We start from the raw sequence: 14940 nt of genomic DNA, 5'->3' as shown, positions 1-14940 counted from the left end.
TCTTATTTTTTCTTAATTGAGCCTTAATGAGTGGTTCATTTGACTGATTGATGAGTTGTTTGGTGGTTCTTAATTACGTATCTAGCTGAAAGTTCTTCATGTCTTTTTTGTGTTCCTTCAAGATTAGTTGTTGTTTTGCTTTAGGTGATCAGCTCATTATGTCTACAAGTAGGTGCGATAGTCATGCTGACTCAGTCATTCGACTGTCTTGTTCGTTTAGTGGAAAAAAATTTAGTTCTCAATTTCTAAGTTCTACTGAGATGGTTGATTGCAACCGAGTTACAGTAGTAGAATTGGGCAGTTGTCCTTTAGGTGATGCTACTGGAAGGGGAATAGATTCTAACGTACCTATTGATGGTGGTATACCTAGTTCTGGTAGTATGCTTAGTTCTAATCCTAGGTCTTCGATAAGTTTAGGTGAATTGCCTTATTTCATCATTATTATGAGATTCCTGATACCATCAATCTGCATGCTCCTACTAAGGCAAAGCGGCTTGACTAACAATTACTTGGTTGGGTGTGTCTGTATGAACTTCCCTTTAGGGAAGGGTTTTGATTTCCTATCCCCCAATTAGTGGCTGAGTTGTGTGAATACCATGAGATTTTTCCTGGACAACTAATGCCAAATTCATGGCAGGTTTTGATGTCTCTCAAAGTCTTCTATGAAAGACACAACATAACGCTTGGGGTGTCTGACTTGTTGAGAGCTTACTATTTGAAGTCACATCTATATGACAAGGGTAAGTACCAGTTAACAGCCATGGGGAAGGACCCTCCTCTAATTATTGGTTTGAAGAGTGGAGATAAGAGGTGGAAGGACCGTTACTTCTTTGTTCCTTTCGTCTCGTTAGGGTTACCTACTGATAGTAGGATACCTTGTTCATGGTCTCCTGCGTGTGAGTCTTTTATGCTTGCCTATTAATTCATTTCTTTGCATATTCTTGTTTTTTGCTGATACTTCTATTACTTTGCCGGTAGACTTCGAGTTGAGTACCTTTGGGATTCGAGGGAGTCTTCTGGTCGGCTCAAGAGTATTCTTGCTATTCCAGAGGTAGAACGTGAGTGGAGTGGTCTGTTGTCTTTATTGAGTCTCCATCAAAGTTCTTTATGGCGTTCTATTGAAAAACTATATGAAGGTATTCCTCTTCTCCAGAGTCCTGATAATCCTCGTATTGTGTTTATTAAGAGAAGTTTAGAAGTCTTGGGATATAATCCCAATTTGTTGACTGAGTTGATGACAAATGAGCGTTTGTTTGTATACATAGCTATGTCTCAACCTTTTACACTTCCTTTAACCGGTTCCAATGCCTTGGAACGTTTATGTCAAGCGAAGAAATCATTCGTTGGGAGCTCTGATGCTGATAGAGAGGACGTCGTGTCTCCTGCTGATCCTCCTGTTTTGACGCGAAGTCAGACGAGAAAGAAGAAGAAGGCTGTGCGAGCTGAGTCTTCCGACCCATTCAGCGACACCATTGCCCTTTCATTCCCTTCCAATGCTGCCGGTTATAGTGAGATTGTTCCTCACTTTGGAGAGATTGATAAGCTACTGTGGTCTGAAGATGATAAAAGGATGGAGCAAGTCGATATGGATGGGTCAGTCGACACTACTATTTCCCATTTGTTCCAGGTATGGAGATTTCCCTTAGGTTCTTTTGTGTCGACTAGCTGATATCTCACGTTGTCTTACATTTTTGCAATTATTCAGGGTTTGTAGGGGGTCATTTGGCTGAAGAAGAAAATCAAGTCCTTAATGGTAACTCTGAAGGAAGTAAGAGGTCAAAGAAATGATCTTCGGGGTGAAGTTGGTCGGCTGAAAGATTCCAAGAGGGAGTCTGATAAACTTATAGCTAACTTAAGGATTCAACTAGAATCCAAGAAAGTTGATGCTGAGAAGCTGAGGGTGACTCCTGGTCAAGTTGATGTCTTGAAAGCTAAGGTAGCTTCGTTGGAGAATCAGATGTTAGTGATTGGGCTGGAAGCTGAGGTCTAGTGTCGTGGCGTAATGGCCAGTGAGTGTCGGGATGGTAAGACTGATAGCTGGGATGTTCCTAAATACATTGCAGATTTCAAGGAATTGGAGAGGATGAGGGTTGAAGAGACGACCCGTGCCAAAGAGTTAGTCACTTCTTTTGGTGTCATGACTGCTCATGACCTAGTTGCGCATGATTGACTCTTCCTTTGTTCAAGTTCTTTGTTGGGGGATGACTGAGTTTATCCATCCTATGTATTTTTAGTTGTTGTATGAACCTTTTCTTATGTAGTGTTGTAAACGAGACTTTTCTATTTTTTTGTATTCTGACTGGTTGTAGCTTATGTTAGCGTTCTATAAGTTGTTTAGTTGGTTGTATGACTTATGAAGTATTAGTATCTTATTCCCCTCAATCTAAGTATGAAGTTACTTAGTCAATTTATACTTAGATTTGTTATTGATCTGTTCGTAGTATATGTAAAAAAATGGTTGTGATAGAGGGCTGCGCTTCGTGGAGCTGCCTACATACCCTTTGTAGGGATTAAGCCCAAATGTAGTTCTGACACTTCCTGCATGATAGTGTTAGTATGTTGCTTGAATGAAGATCTTGTGAGATCATTAATGAAAGAAAATAAAAGGAGACTAGATTAAGTTAAAACTGATACTGTTTTAAGTGGATAGTGTTCCAGCTATTGTTGATTTCGTGTCCCTCTTTAGTTTTCCCTCTTTAGTTTGTAGCTTGTATTCTCCATCTCCGACTACCTTTATGATCAGGTAGGGACCTTCCCATGTCGGGGCGAGCTTACCTGCTCCCGCTTCCTTAGTGTTCTGGAACACTCTTCATAGTACCCAATCTCTTACTTTGAATGTCCGAGTGTGGATGTTCTTGTTAAAATGTCTGGCTATGCTTCGTTGATAGGTTGAGACTCTTAAGAGTACTTTGTCCCTTCTTTCATCGATGGTGTCGAGTTCATGGCACATGTTTTCTCAATTTACTTCGTCTGTCGTCAGCTCATATTTGGGTATCGAAACTTCACTCTCAGCAGGGATGACTGTCTCCATCCCGTAGGCTAATGAGAAAGGTTTTTCTCCCGTTGAAGTCATGGTTGTGGTTCGGTAGGACCAAAGGACTTCTGGTAACTCGTCAGCCCATCTTCCTTTAGCTTTTTCAAGGTGCTTCTTGATGTTGTTCATGATAGTCTTGTTGGATGACTCTGCTTGTCCATTTGCTTGGGGATACCTTGGCGTGGAGAAGCTGAGCTTGATATTCCAAAATTTGTAGAAGTCTTGGAAGTCGAAACTGATGAATTGAGAGCCATTGTTCGCTACGATCTCTTTCGGTACGCCATACCTGCAGATTACATTCTTCCAAATGAAGCCCTTTACTTCTTTGTCTCTGACTTGGTGGGATGAGTTTGCTTCGATCCACTTGCTGAAGTAGTCAGTTACTGCAAGCATGTGCACCTTCTGTCCTGGTGCGGTTGGAAGCTTGCCTACTATTTCCATCCCCCATTTCATGAATGGGCAAGGGGATGGGATTGAGATGAGATGCTCTGGAGGTTGGTGGGATATTTGAGCGAACCGTTGGCATTTGTCGCATCATCTTGCATAGTCAGAGGAGTCGGCTTGCATAGTTGGCCAGTAGTAGCCTTGTTTTAGGGCACGATGCGCCAATCTTCATCCTCCAGAGTGGTTGCCACACTCTCCTTCATGCAACTCAGCCAGTACGTGTTTGGCCTCTGCAAGGTTAATGTATTTCAAATATGGACCAGAAAAGGAACGTTTATAAAGTTTGCCTCGTATAATAGTGAAGCAGGCTGATTGAGCCTTGGCTCGACGTGCTTCGTTCTTATCTTTAAGAAGTATGTCCTAATCCAAGTACTCGACTATTGGAGTCATCCATGTTCGATTGTTGGAGATGTCACTAACTTGCTCTTCTTCATATTTCTAGACAACTGGCCATTGGAGATATACTACAGGTATTTTCTTGGGATTGTTTGTCTGGATGGAGGATCCAAGGTTTGCTAATGCATTTGCATGACTGTTCTCCCCTCTTGGTACTTGGTTGATAGTGAACTCGCCGAAGACCAACTGCAACTCTTTAGTCTTGTTGAGGTAGGCTGTCAGCTTGTTATCCCGAGCCTGATAGCTACCTTGCATTTGGTTGACTACCAACTGGGAATCACTGAAGACCATGATCCTTTTGACTCCCATATCTTTGGCTAGTCCGAGTCCAGCTATCATTGCTTTGTATTTGGCTTCATTGTTGGTAGCTTTGAACCCGCATCAGACTACTTGTTCGATTACGTCACCTTGGGGTGAAGTCAGGACGAGTCCGAGTCCACTTCCTCTAGTGTTACTTGAGCTGTCTACTTGCAACTTCCAGATTCCGGCTGACTGTCCCTCGGTCAGACAGCAAAGTTATTTTTCTGCCTGCACATGCATGTTAGGTGTAAAATCTACAATGAAGTCAGCTAATACCTGAGATTTGAGGGAAGTCTGTGGCTTGTATGTTACTTCGTACTCGCTGAGCTCTACCGCCCACTTGGTAAGTCTGCCTGATAGATCCGGTTTATGGAGGATTGTTTTGAGTGGGAAGGTGGTCAGGACCATTATTGGATGGCACTGGAAGTATGGGTGTAGCTTCCTTGCTGCGTGGATGAGTGTTAGTGTAAGCTTCTCCAGCTAGCTATATCGGGTTTCTGCATTAAGCAAGGCTTTGCTTACATAGTAGACTAGAGATTGCTTGCCTTCCTCTTCTCGGACTAGGATCGCGCTAACTTCCGTCTCGGATACTGCTAGGTAGACGAATAATGTCTCATTGTCTTTTGTCTTTGAGAGGAGAGGCGGGCTGGTCAGGTACTGTTTTAGTTGGGCTAGTGCCTCTTCACATTCAGCTGTCCACTCAAAGGTTTTTGATTTTCTTAATGTATTAAAGAAGAGGTGACATCATTCTAAAGACTTCGATATGAATTGGCTGAGTGCTGTGATTCGTCTAGTTAACTTATGTACGTCTTTTATGCATGTTGGAGAAGGTATCCTTTGAATTGATTCTATCTGTGTAAGGTTAGCCTCAATTCCTCTTGGAGTTACTAGGTATCCAAGGAATTTTCCTGCAGTTACACCAAAAGATCATTTAGTTGGATTCAATTTCATGTTATATTTTCTAAGAATGTCAAAAGATTGTTTTAAATGAATAATATGGTTCTCTGCAATGAGGGATTTGACGAGCATGTCGTCAATGTAGACTTCCATCATCTTCCCCAGCAAGTCGACAAACATCTTGTTGACTAATCTCTGGTAAGTCGCTCCTGCGTTCTTCAGTCCGAATGGCATGACCTTGTAGCAGAATATGCCAAAGTTGGTCATGAAGGCTATATTTTCTTGGTTGTCTGGATGCATCAGGATCTGGTTGTATCCTGAGTATGCATCCATAAAGCTCAGGAGTTCATGACCGGCTGTGGCGTCTACCGGCATGTCTATGTGTGGTAATGGGAATGAGTCCTTTGGACACGCCTTGTTGAGGTTTGTGAAGTCAATGCAGACTCGCCATTTGCCATTCTTCTTCTTCACAATGACTATGTTGGCCAACTAGTCGGGATAATGCACCTCCCTCACGAACCCATTATCAATGAGCATTTGAACTTCTTCGTTAATGGATTTGTTTCTTTCAAGGGTGAATTTTCTTCTTTTTTGCTTCCTTGGTGGGTAGTCTTGATCAACCTGCAATTTATGGACAATTACTTTGGGGTCAATTCCAGTCATGTCTGCATGGGACCAGCAAAACAATCATAATGAACAGATAGAAAATCAATGAGTTTAGTTTTGATGTCAGGGTCCAATCGTGATCCGATTTGGACTTTGTGGTCTGGGAAGTCCGGATGTATCTGAACTTCGTCCAATTCCTCCACGTCTGGTTGGTCCATCTGGGAGTCAGTCAGTCAGTCTTCCAGTAATTGCTATAACTGAGCAGGTTTGGCCTTCATGGTAGTTTGGTAACATGCTCTTGAGTCTTTCTGCTGGTCTTTGATTTCTTTTACTCCCCATTTAGTTGGGAACCTTAGAACATGGTTGTACGTTGAAGGGATTGCCTCCATTTCATGTATCCATGGTCGACCTAGTATCACGTTGTAAGCAGACGGAGAGTTTACTACTAGGATTCTTGTGCACAGAATGACTCCTTCGGCATAGACAGGTAGCTCGATTTCTCCTAGTGTGTTCTTTTGCTCTCCACTAAAAATGATGAGGATTGTAGTCTTCTTTATGATCTTTGATTCATCTATCCCCATTTCCCTAAGAGCACTTATAAACAAAATGTTAGCTGAACTGCCATTATCAATAAGTATAAGTTTAGTAAGACAATTACCAATGTAAAGTGCAATAACAAGAGCATCGTGATGTAGGTTGAGGAGTCTGGTTGACTCTGTTGCTGAGAAATTGATGGTTTGAGCTGGTACGTTGATGGTATTATTCTCCATCCCACTGAAATCTCCTTTAATCCAGTTGGTCCGCCTGGCATGTCTTTTGGCTGCTGAATGGGTGACTCCGCTTACCTCAGAGCCACCAGTTATTATGTTCACTGTCTGTTCATGAGTAGGTGGCTTTGGCGGGGTTACTTCTCTTCGGATGACTGACTTGTCTGCCTCCTGCTGGAATGTTCGTTTGCCTTTGTCTGTGAGTAAGTCAGTCAGGTGACCACGTCTTAATAGGTTGGACACTTCGAGTCTTAAGGCAATGCACTCATCCGTTCGGTGACCATGGTCATTGTGGAACTCACACCATTTTTTTTTGTCTCATTGGTCAGATGGAGTCCTCATCCTTTCCGGCCATTTCACTTTGTCTCCGAGTCCTTTCAGTACGCCAATGACTTTAGTTAATGAGATTGAAAGATTGTATTTTGGTATCTTTGGTCCATCTCGGAGACGTGTCTCTGATGACCGGGTGTACTCCCTCCTGTTCTCTGATCTACTAGGATACGGGTATGGCTCGGATCGTCTATCACTCTGGCGTTTGTCTACCCTTGAGTCTCTTTGAGAGTCTTTCCTTGGAGAAGAGTGATAATAGTTAGCTTTATCCTCCTCCCATTTGATCTGTGCACAGGCCTTGGCGAGAATGTCTTCCATCGTCTTGCAAGGATACTTGGTAAGTTCTTTGTATAGGTCTAAGTCATAGCGGAGTCCTTTGCGGAAGGCTGAAATGGCTATGTCCTGATTACAATGGGTTATATACACCTTCTCTTTGTTAAAGCGGCCTACGCAATCTTGTAAGGGCTCACCTCGTCGTTGAACTATGATGTAGAGGTCTTCTGCAGATTTTTCAAGTTTCCTGCTGCTAGCAAACTGCTCAACAAAAGTGTTAGTCAATTGTGAAAAAGTAGAAATAGAATTATTAGGTAAATTAGTATACCACTGGAGGGCTGGTCCAATCAGACTGGAACCAAACCCCTTACACATGCATGCTTCCCTTATGTCACGTGGGATGGCAACGATGAACATTCTCTTCCTGTATTGTGCGATGTGATCATCCGGGTCAGACGTCCCGTCAAACATCTTCATATTTGGGAAGTTGAACTTCTTTGACATTTCCATTAGTGTAATGTCTTCTACGAATGGAGAGTCTGCATAACAACTTACTGTATTCTTCTTAATTGGACCCGACATCCCAGGAATCCGTTGGATGAGCGCCTCTATCTCAACCAACTTTCGAGCTAACTCGGGATCTTGGATTGGAATGGAACTTGTGGTTGCTTGGCGAGCTGGCTCGCTCATGGCTGGGTGATTCAATCCGATTGTCTGCTGCTCATGTATATTCTAACCAACTCCCATGATGGTCTGGCTGGCTCCAACGGTAGGTTGACTAACACCTGGAATTTGTTGATGTCCGGGTGTAACGACTGGCTGACTGGCTCCTGGAATCTGCTGCGGTCCGGGCGCAGATGAATTGTCCATGTTCAATCATGGTTACTTGTTCACCTACATTGACAATATAATTTTTCATGTTAGACATGGTGGGTGGAGTTTGATAATTCCTTACCGAGGGTGATGGAACTGTCTGACTCGGTCAATCATTGTTAGAGATAGGAATGAGGTCACCCAAAGGTTGCATAGGGCTAACTGGGTCTTGGAAGCGGGATGGCTAACCTCGGTGGCTTGAGAGGACATGGCTTCCATTCGCACGAGCAATTCAGCATTCTCAGCTTTGAGCCTCCTCATTTTCTTGAGTTCTTTATTCATCTGGGTGGTAAGAGCAGCGAGTTGGGCGGACAGATTGGGTGTCTCAGTCACGTCTGACATGGCTCTCAAGTGAACTCTTGATCTCTTTGTTGGTCGTTTGATTGCTAGGGCCCCACAGTGGGCACCAAATTGTAGATGTGATTTCCTACAATTGATTATATGTGCACCAACAACCTGTCAAGAACAAAGAGAGAGACAAGAGTTCAATAGGGAGCACCGGTGGGGTGTCAGCCAAAGGGACTCTGACGCTCAAGTTTGTTGGGTTGTATTGAAAGCTAATTGAAAGTAACAAAACTATAACAAAAATAATGATATAATGATGGATGAATGAGTAGTAGGATGGTCAGAGTGACGACAGAGACAACAATGGAATTCAACGATTGGGTTAAGTCTGGTTGGGTCAGACCAGGTTGACTGATTCAACTTGCTTGACTGGATCGCTTGGAGAGAGTAGTACTTCGTTTCAGTAAGAGAGTGAAGTAGAGTGAAAAAATGGTTATCAGATGTCCCGTTCTCAACCCTTGGGGATCTTATTTATTGTTCTTCTTTTCGTTCCGTTCTCCTCTCCTCTATCTGCTCGTCTGACCCGTTCTCAGTGGTTCTTCTCCAATCTTTATGGAAAGAAGAGCGTGTACTTTGACTGCTTCAATGTCCCTGGCTGACTGAATGCATCCGGACTCGGGCCCCGGTACCAGCTGGCCCTGTTGGATGGTTTATCCAATATGTGTGAGCCCATTTACATTGGTTTGGGCCTTGTTAGCTTTTTTGGGCCTGGAGAATTAGTCTGGCTGACTGGTTGGGTTTTAATTTGTAGACAAATGTTGTCCACTACAATAGTGAGTGTGTCGCCCCACATTAGGATTATTCCTAATTTTTTCATTTGTTTATTTAATCGATATTTAAGGCAATATATTTATTCCAAAATAAATATCATTTAATTCAAAATTAATTTTATCTTAAAATATCAGTTTTAAATAAATAAATAAATATATTATTCTAAATAAGATAATTATTAATCTCTCTTTTTATATTAATCCAAACATGATTAATATTTATTTGAACATATAGTTTTTCAAAATAAAAACGGTATAGTTAAATAATTAATTCATTCATAATTAATCAATTGCCCATAATTATCACATTAATATTTTCTTGCATTGAAAAATTAATTCCTTTACAATTAAGTCCTTATCTCTACAAATCTTTCTTTTGACATCCTTACCTTTGACAATGTAGAATAGATGTGATATGGGGGCCATTGACCTATAATACGAAGCTCCAATAAATCAGATTATTAATTAAGCTCTTTAATCTAATAATCTTATTTATTAATTCAATGATAAGTCCACTATAAATATGGAATTGCACTCTAAGTATTTATAGAATTATATTTACAACGTTTTCTCTTCTAGTCCATTGATATAATCAATAAATGTAGTTCTGTCCTCCATTTATTGGTTGGTTAATTAAAGTAGGTCAAGATTACCATTTTACCCTTTTAATTACCTTTTGATCCTTAAGTACAATTAATTCACTAGCAAATAATTAATCTATAATCAAATTATAGATTTGAGCTCAATAACTATTCAGTTCCAAAATTAACCCTTAAGGGAACCAATATTCGACCCGTTAGAAAAGTATGAATTCCATTATTGTAAATCATGTTCCCAACCATTCATGATATTGAATCTCCAAAACAAAAGTCATTAGCCTCATTATACTAAGAAACCTTAACGAGTGAATCAAAAGATCCAATAAACACAAACAGGAGTTCATGAATACTTAGGATTTAGATTGATCTACAAATGATCATCTATTATGATAAGAATTAAATATTTATGTCAAACGAAAAGTTTATAAAGATTATTAAGTCTCATCGGTCCTGTCATATATAATCTCTATTATATACAGCACCTTCACAAAGATGTCTATCCACATCAGTAATCTGAATCTAGATCACTTGCATCTCGCATGCTTAGTAAACAACACTAGTAATCATTCATTAAAGATTTGATACTTTAATATGTTATTGACTATTTTATTCATTATATATGATCTTAATTCTCTCGTACGAATACAATATCATATTTTCATGAATGAATATAGAATTTTCTTGATATTATTATATAATTAATTCAAACAAGAAATATAACATTCAAATATTATAAAATTGTACTTTTATTTAAATCAATAAAATATACTTACATGCTTTTAGGGTATTAATCCTAACTGCTGTGACAAGTTGTCATCCATCTGCCCAAGGTGTCAAAAAATGCCCTTAAACACTTCTAAATAACTCAAAACTTTTAAGGTAAGTTTAGATTCCTCATTATATTATTTTAGACCCATAAAAGTCAATCATAGATGCGTACAATAACAACTCATGTTTTTAATTCAACTTAAGTGAAACGGTTAAGTATTTTGCACCACATTGTGTGTAAACAACTTAACTATTCTATTTAACAAATCTTAATACTAAATACGATGCTATTGTTATGCCGTGTGATACTATAATTATGCAATAATAATTGTATTTTACAAGACTTATGTCGATGCTCTTGCGATGCCATGTGATACTGTAACGATGCTATAATGTTGTTTTTGTATTTTACTTGAATCAATGTTGTCATGATGTAGCTGCAATGCTTTTGTGATGCATATGCTATCAAGTATTTTAATTGTTCACATCAGTGTCGTATCGATACGTGTGTGATTCATTTTGATGTTTTTGCTAATATTTTATTTCAATATTTTTTTCAACCAACTCTAACTTTTTATGGTATTTTTTGTAAATGCCACCTAAGGCTCTCCTGAAGCTATTAGTATCCCTAGAGTCCCACTACGTGGGCCATGTGACATATAAAGGTTTGAGTAGGCTCTTTCATTTGAAGGAGAAATTTGAGGAGTTTGGATTTCTATAGAGAGAAAATGAGTTAATCTTAAAAAAAAAATATAAAAATCAATGTGCCTGATATAAGTTTATCTGGGGCAATGGTCAATGTTGTACTTCTCTGGAAGATTAAGTCTCCGCATGAGGATGAGTTGCATTTCCTAATGGTCAACACACCATGTAAATTCAGTGTCAATGAGTTTGCACTAATATCTGGTCTCAACTACACCCGTCCACAATTAGAGGATGAGATGTTGCCTCAATGAAAGAAATAAGACAATGTGTTTATAGTGGTTTAGCCCGAAATAAGGTGACCTACAACCACTATAGAGATATTATTTTAGTTATGATTTTTGCAAAGGTTCTGCTTACAAGAGAAGAATGGTCATGCCAACATTATTGTATCACTATTTATAGTGATGAATCCTTAATCGACCTTCCCTAAAAGAATGAAGTTGTTTTACATTGTGTTAAAATTTTATTTATTTGAATCAAAGAAAAGAAGAAACTAATTGTTACACCCAAATTTCGAGAATAGAAATTATGATCTCGAAAAATAGGCTCGTAAAGTGTAAGCTCAAAATAAGCAAGTGTGCCATGTCATCATCATTTATGTGAATTAGGTTTGACAGATTCACTCAAGTATTAAAACGACGATGTTAGAATCAGTAAGCTCGGAACTCCGCGCAGTCTCGAATGTGTTCCGAGGTTACAAGTCAAGCTCGAAGCTATAATTACAAGCGTTCAACACTTGTACAAATTTCCTGGTTTATTCTTGTTGGCTTGACCAGAAGACCCTCCGGCTCATACTCCGTCCAGAACTGCAATGCCTTTTCCTCCTCCTCGCAGTGTCCCTTCCTCCGAGCAGGCATGGAGATCCTCGGCTGCTAACTTGCTGAACAATGCTCTTAATTCTACCTACGAAAAGCTGCAAAAATTGTCCAAGAACCGTCGCAGCCAGGAAGTCTTTGCCCATATTCCCCCACTGAAGCATAGCCAGGTCCTTAGTCATGGGATTACTTAAGTCTTTAGTGTAAGTTTTTTTTACACTATGTTTTAGTCGAGCAACATTTTCTCTAATTGCCTCTAATAGTTTCATTTTTTCTCTGTTCACATGGTATCCTGACCATGAGCAATGGCCGGTGTCGTGCTAAGGAGATCGAGGCCATACACGCCGAGGAGATCAAGGAAGTTGAAGCCAAAATTTTCAGTTTGACCGAAAAGCTAAAGAGGACCCAGGAAGAATTGGCCAAGACCATTGCTGCCAAGGAGAAATTCAAGGAAGCTTCGATGAACAACTTCAAAAAAGTAGCCAAACTTCAGGAGGATCTGGTGGCCAGTATGAAGGAGGCTACTGGGCTGGAGGAGCGGGTCAAGCTGCTCGAGGAAACTAATTCCCAAAACCTGGAGAGGTTCAAAGGAGCTACCTTCAATTGCTTCTACCTGTTTTCGAAGAATAACTAGGAGGAAAATTTCGACTACCTTCCCAAGAAAATGAGGCAGGTCAAACTCGCGAAGTGTGCTGCTCGCAAAGAAAAGGAAAGGAATGCTCAGAATGCCTCAGACTCTCCTGAAATCTCTCTGGCAATAGGCATCGACGGTGCTGAAGAAGATGTTGGAACAACAGTCGACTAGCAGTCTCAGCAAGACCCTCCTCCAGCTGCATAAAACATACAAACAACTGTTCGTAATGTTTGAGACAATTTTGCTGCCTAAGGCAGCTTTTCTTTTTTAATATTTTAATTACATCTGAGCAGAAATTGCTCGCGGTGTAAAGACATTTCATTACGATATTATAATATATTAATTGCTATTATAACTTCTGTTCGTATGACCGAACTTAGCATAACACTTTACTACTATTTTACAAAAATAACTAAAAATTCTACAAAATATTCTAAGTGTTGTAATATGCTTTCCCTTATTTTGCTCGTGTGTCTACATATGCCTGTTGATATGCTTTGCTCAATTAGTATCTTATATGCCCCCCAAGTGATCGAGGAGCTCAAGGTTCTTAGTCACTTGCCATGACCAAGTCCTATTCGAACATTACTGCTCGCGTACTTATAAACAATTAATGATAATATAGCAGAACAACACACGTAATGAGCAAATACTTGTAATAAATACAATAATTGGCAAGAATAACTGGCTATGCATAGTTCCTTTTATTTCTCGTAATAAAATGGACAAATCCTCCCACCTGCTTCTTCGAGCTAGGGCTGTGGCACCCCAAGAACAGGGCCGCGGCGCTCAACCAAGAACATGCCCAAACTTGATTTCCAACATCCCAATGGCTCCAAAATCATGCCTAAACATTACCAAATCATCAAATCAAAGTTCCAAAGCTTCCCAATGCTCCAAAACCATCAAAATCCAAGGTTCAATCAAACCAAAAATTCAACAATTCACAAAAGCCAATCCAAAGCTTAGAAACTCTAAAAACTCAAAACTTTAAACTTAGATTACCTTCGATTGGGTTGTTTCTCATCAAATCCTTCGGTCAAGAAGCTTCTAATCTTTCCTAGGATCGCTGTGGCTTGATCCTCGCCTGATTCCGACTCCTAGAACTCAAGATATCTTCGAAAACACTTCGAACAGTGAAAATGAGCTAACGAGGAAGAACGAGAGGTTTTCTAATGTACGTTCTATCTGACAAGCTACTTAAAGCTTAAGTAACCTCAAATAAAACCTAGTGCTCGGGGTCCCAAAAACACTCCTGGGGGTATTATAGTCAAAACTTCCAGAATTTCACCCTGATCTCAATAACTCCCAATTTATCATCAAATAAACATTCTTACTACCCGATAATTGACCCCGTTATGACAAAACCACTAATCCATTAAATAGGGCCGTCTCATTCCAAATAGCTCGAATATATCTTCATAATAATGGAATCTCATTCACAAATCACATTATGCACCCAAATACACAAATTTACCCTCAATGGGCCAAATTATCAAAACATCATAATATTCAAATATGGATCAACATGCATGCATATAACATCATATTATAATATAATTCACATTAACATGCATATATTCATTTAATGGTATAATTAAACAGTTATGGCCCTCCCGGCCTACTAATCAAGCCACTAAACCGCATTAGGGATTTCAGGGCATTACACTTACGTAGTATACTGCTTTTTGAATTTCGTCTTCTTCTTTGATTAAAAAAGCACTAGCAACATACTCTATGATTGCTAAGTAGATGAACAAAGCTTCTCCTTCGACCAATTTGGACAAAATTGGTGGTTGTAACATGTGGGATTTTAATGCTTGCAAGGTCTGTCGCACTCTTCTGTCCACTCAAACTTTTTGTTGCCTTTAAGTAGATTAAAAAATGGAACACACTTGTCTGTTGATTTTGATATGAATCTACTTAGGGCCGCAATTCTTCCTGTTAGGCTTTGAACATATTTAATCTTGGCAGGGGACTGCATTTCGATCAGTCCCTGAATTTTTTCGGGATTAGCTTCAATTCCTCGTGAGTTTACTATGAATCCCAAAAATTTCCCTAATCCAACACCAAAGGAACACTTAAGAGGGTTCAGTTTCATCTGATATTTGTTTTAGATGTTGAAGCATTATTTTAGGTCCTTGATGTGTTCTTTGGCTTTTTTCGACTTGACCAACATATCGTCGACATAGACTTCCATGTTATTGCCGATCAGCTCTTTAAACATATGGTTGACTAGTCACTAGTAAGTTGCACCAGAGTTTTTCAAACTGAAGGGCATTAATTTATAGCAGTAAAGTCCCATATATGTTCAAAAGCTAGTGTGATCTTCATCAGGTGGATGCATACTAATTTGATTATAACTAGAGTACACATCCATGAAT

At 39.7% G+C, this 14940-nt stretch overlaps 1 protein-coding gene across 1 annotated transcript; it reads right to left on the bottom strand.

Annotated features, from left to right (window-relative positions):
- Positions 1 to 5928: 5928 nt before the first annotated feature.
- LOC133784987 (uncharacterized) lies at positions 5929 to 12068 on the bottom strand. The gene is made up of 4 exons (XM_062224249.1): positions 11985 to 12068; positions 8110 to 8376; positions 6805 to 7308; positions 5929 to 6615 (listed from the first exon to the last, which is right to left on the bottom strand). The coding sequence occupies exons 1-4, from the start codon at positions 12066 to 12068 to the stop codon at positions 5929 to 5931; spliced, it is 1542 nt and encodes a 513-aa protein (XP_062080233.1).
- Between the last annotated feature and the right edge of the window lie 2872 nt (positions 12069 to 14940).

The sequence above is a fragment of the Humulus lupulus genome, chromosome 6, assembly GCF_963169125.1.
Source record: "Humulus lupulus chromosome 6, drHumLupu1.1, whole genome shotgun sequence".
In the NCBI taxonomy this organism is placed as follows: Eukaryota; Viridiplantae; Streptophyta; class Magnoliopsida; order Rosales; family Cannabaceae; genus Humulus; species Humulus lupulus.
The sequence above is the reverse complement of the archived record's forward strand: the minus strand, read 5'-3'. Positions and strand labels throughout refer to the sequence as shown.

Bases quoted from the DNA above. Each gene is read 5' to 3' on its own strand.
- LOC133784987 (XM_062224249.1), bottom strand. From the start codon at position 12,068: ATGGGCAAAGACTTCCTGGCTGCGACGGTTCTTGGACAATTTTTGCAG. The intron at 7,309-8,109 runs GTTAGCCATCCC...TTTGTTGAGCAG, and splicing joins TGTCCTCTCAAGCCACCGAG to TTTGCTAGCAGCAGGAAACT. The intron at 6,616-6,804 runs GTGAAATGGCCG...ACATTCCAGCAG, and splicing joins TGAAAGGACTCGGAGACAAA to GAGGCAGACAAGTCAGTCAT.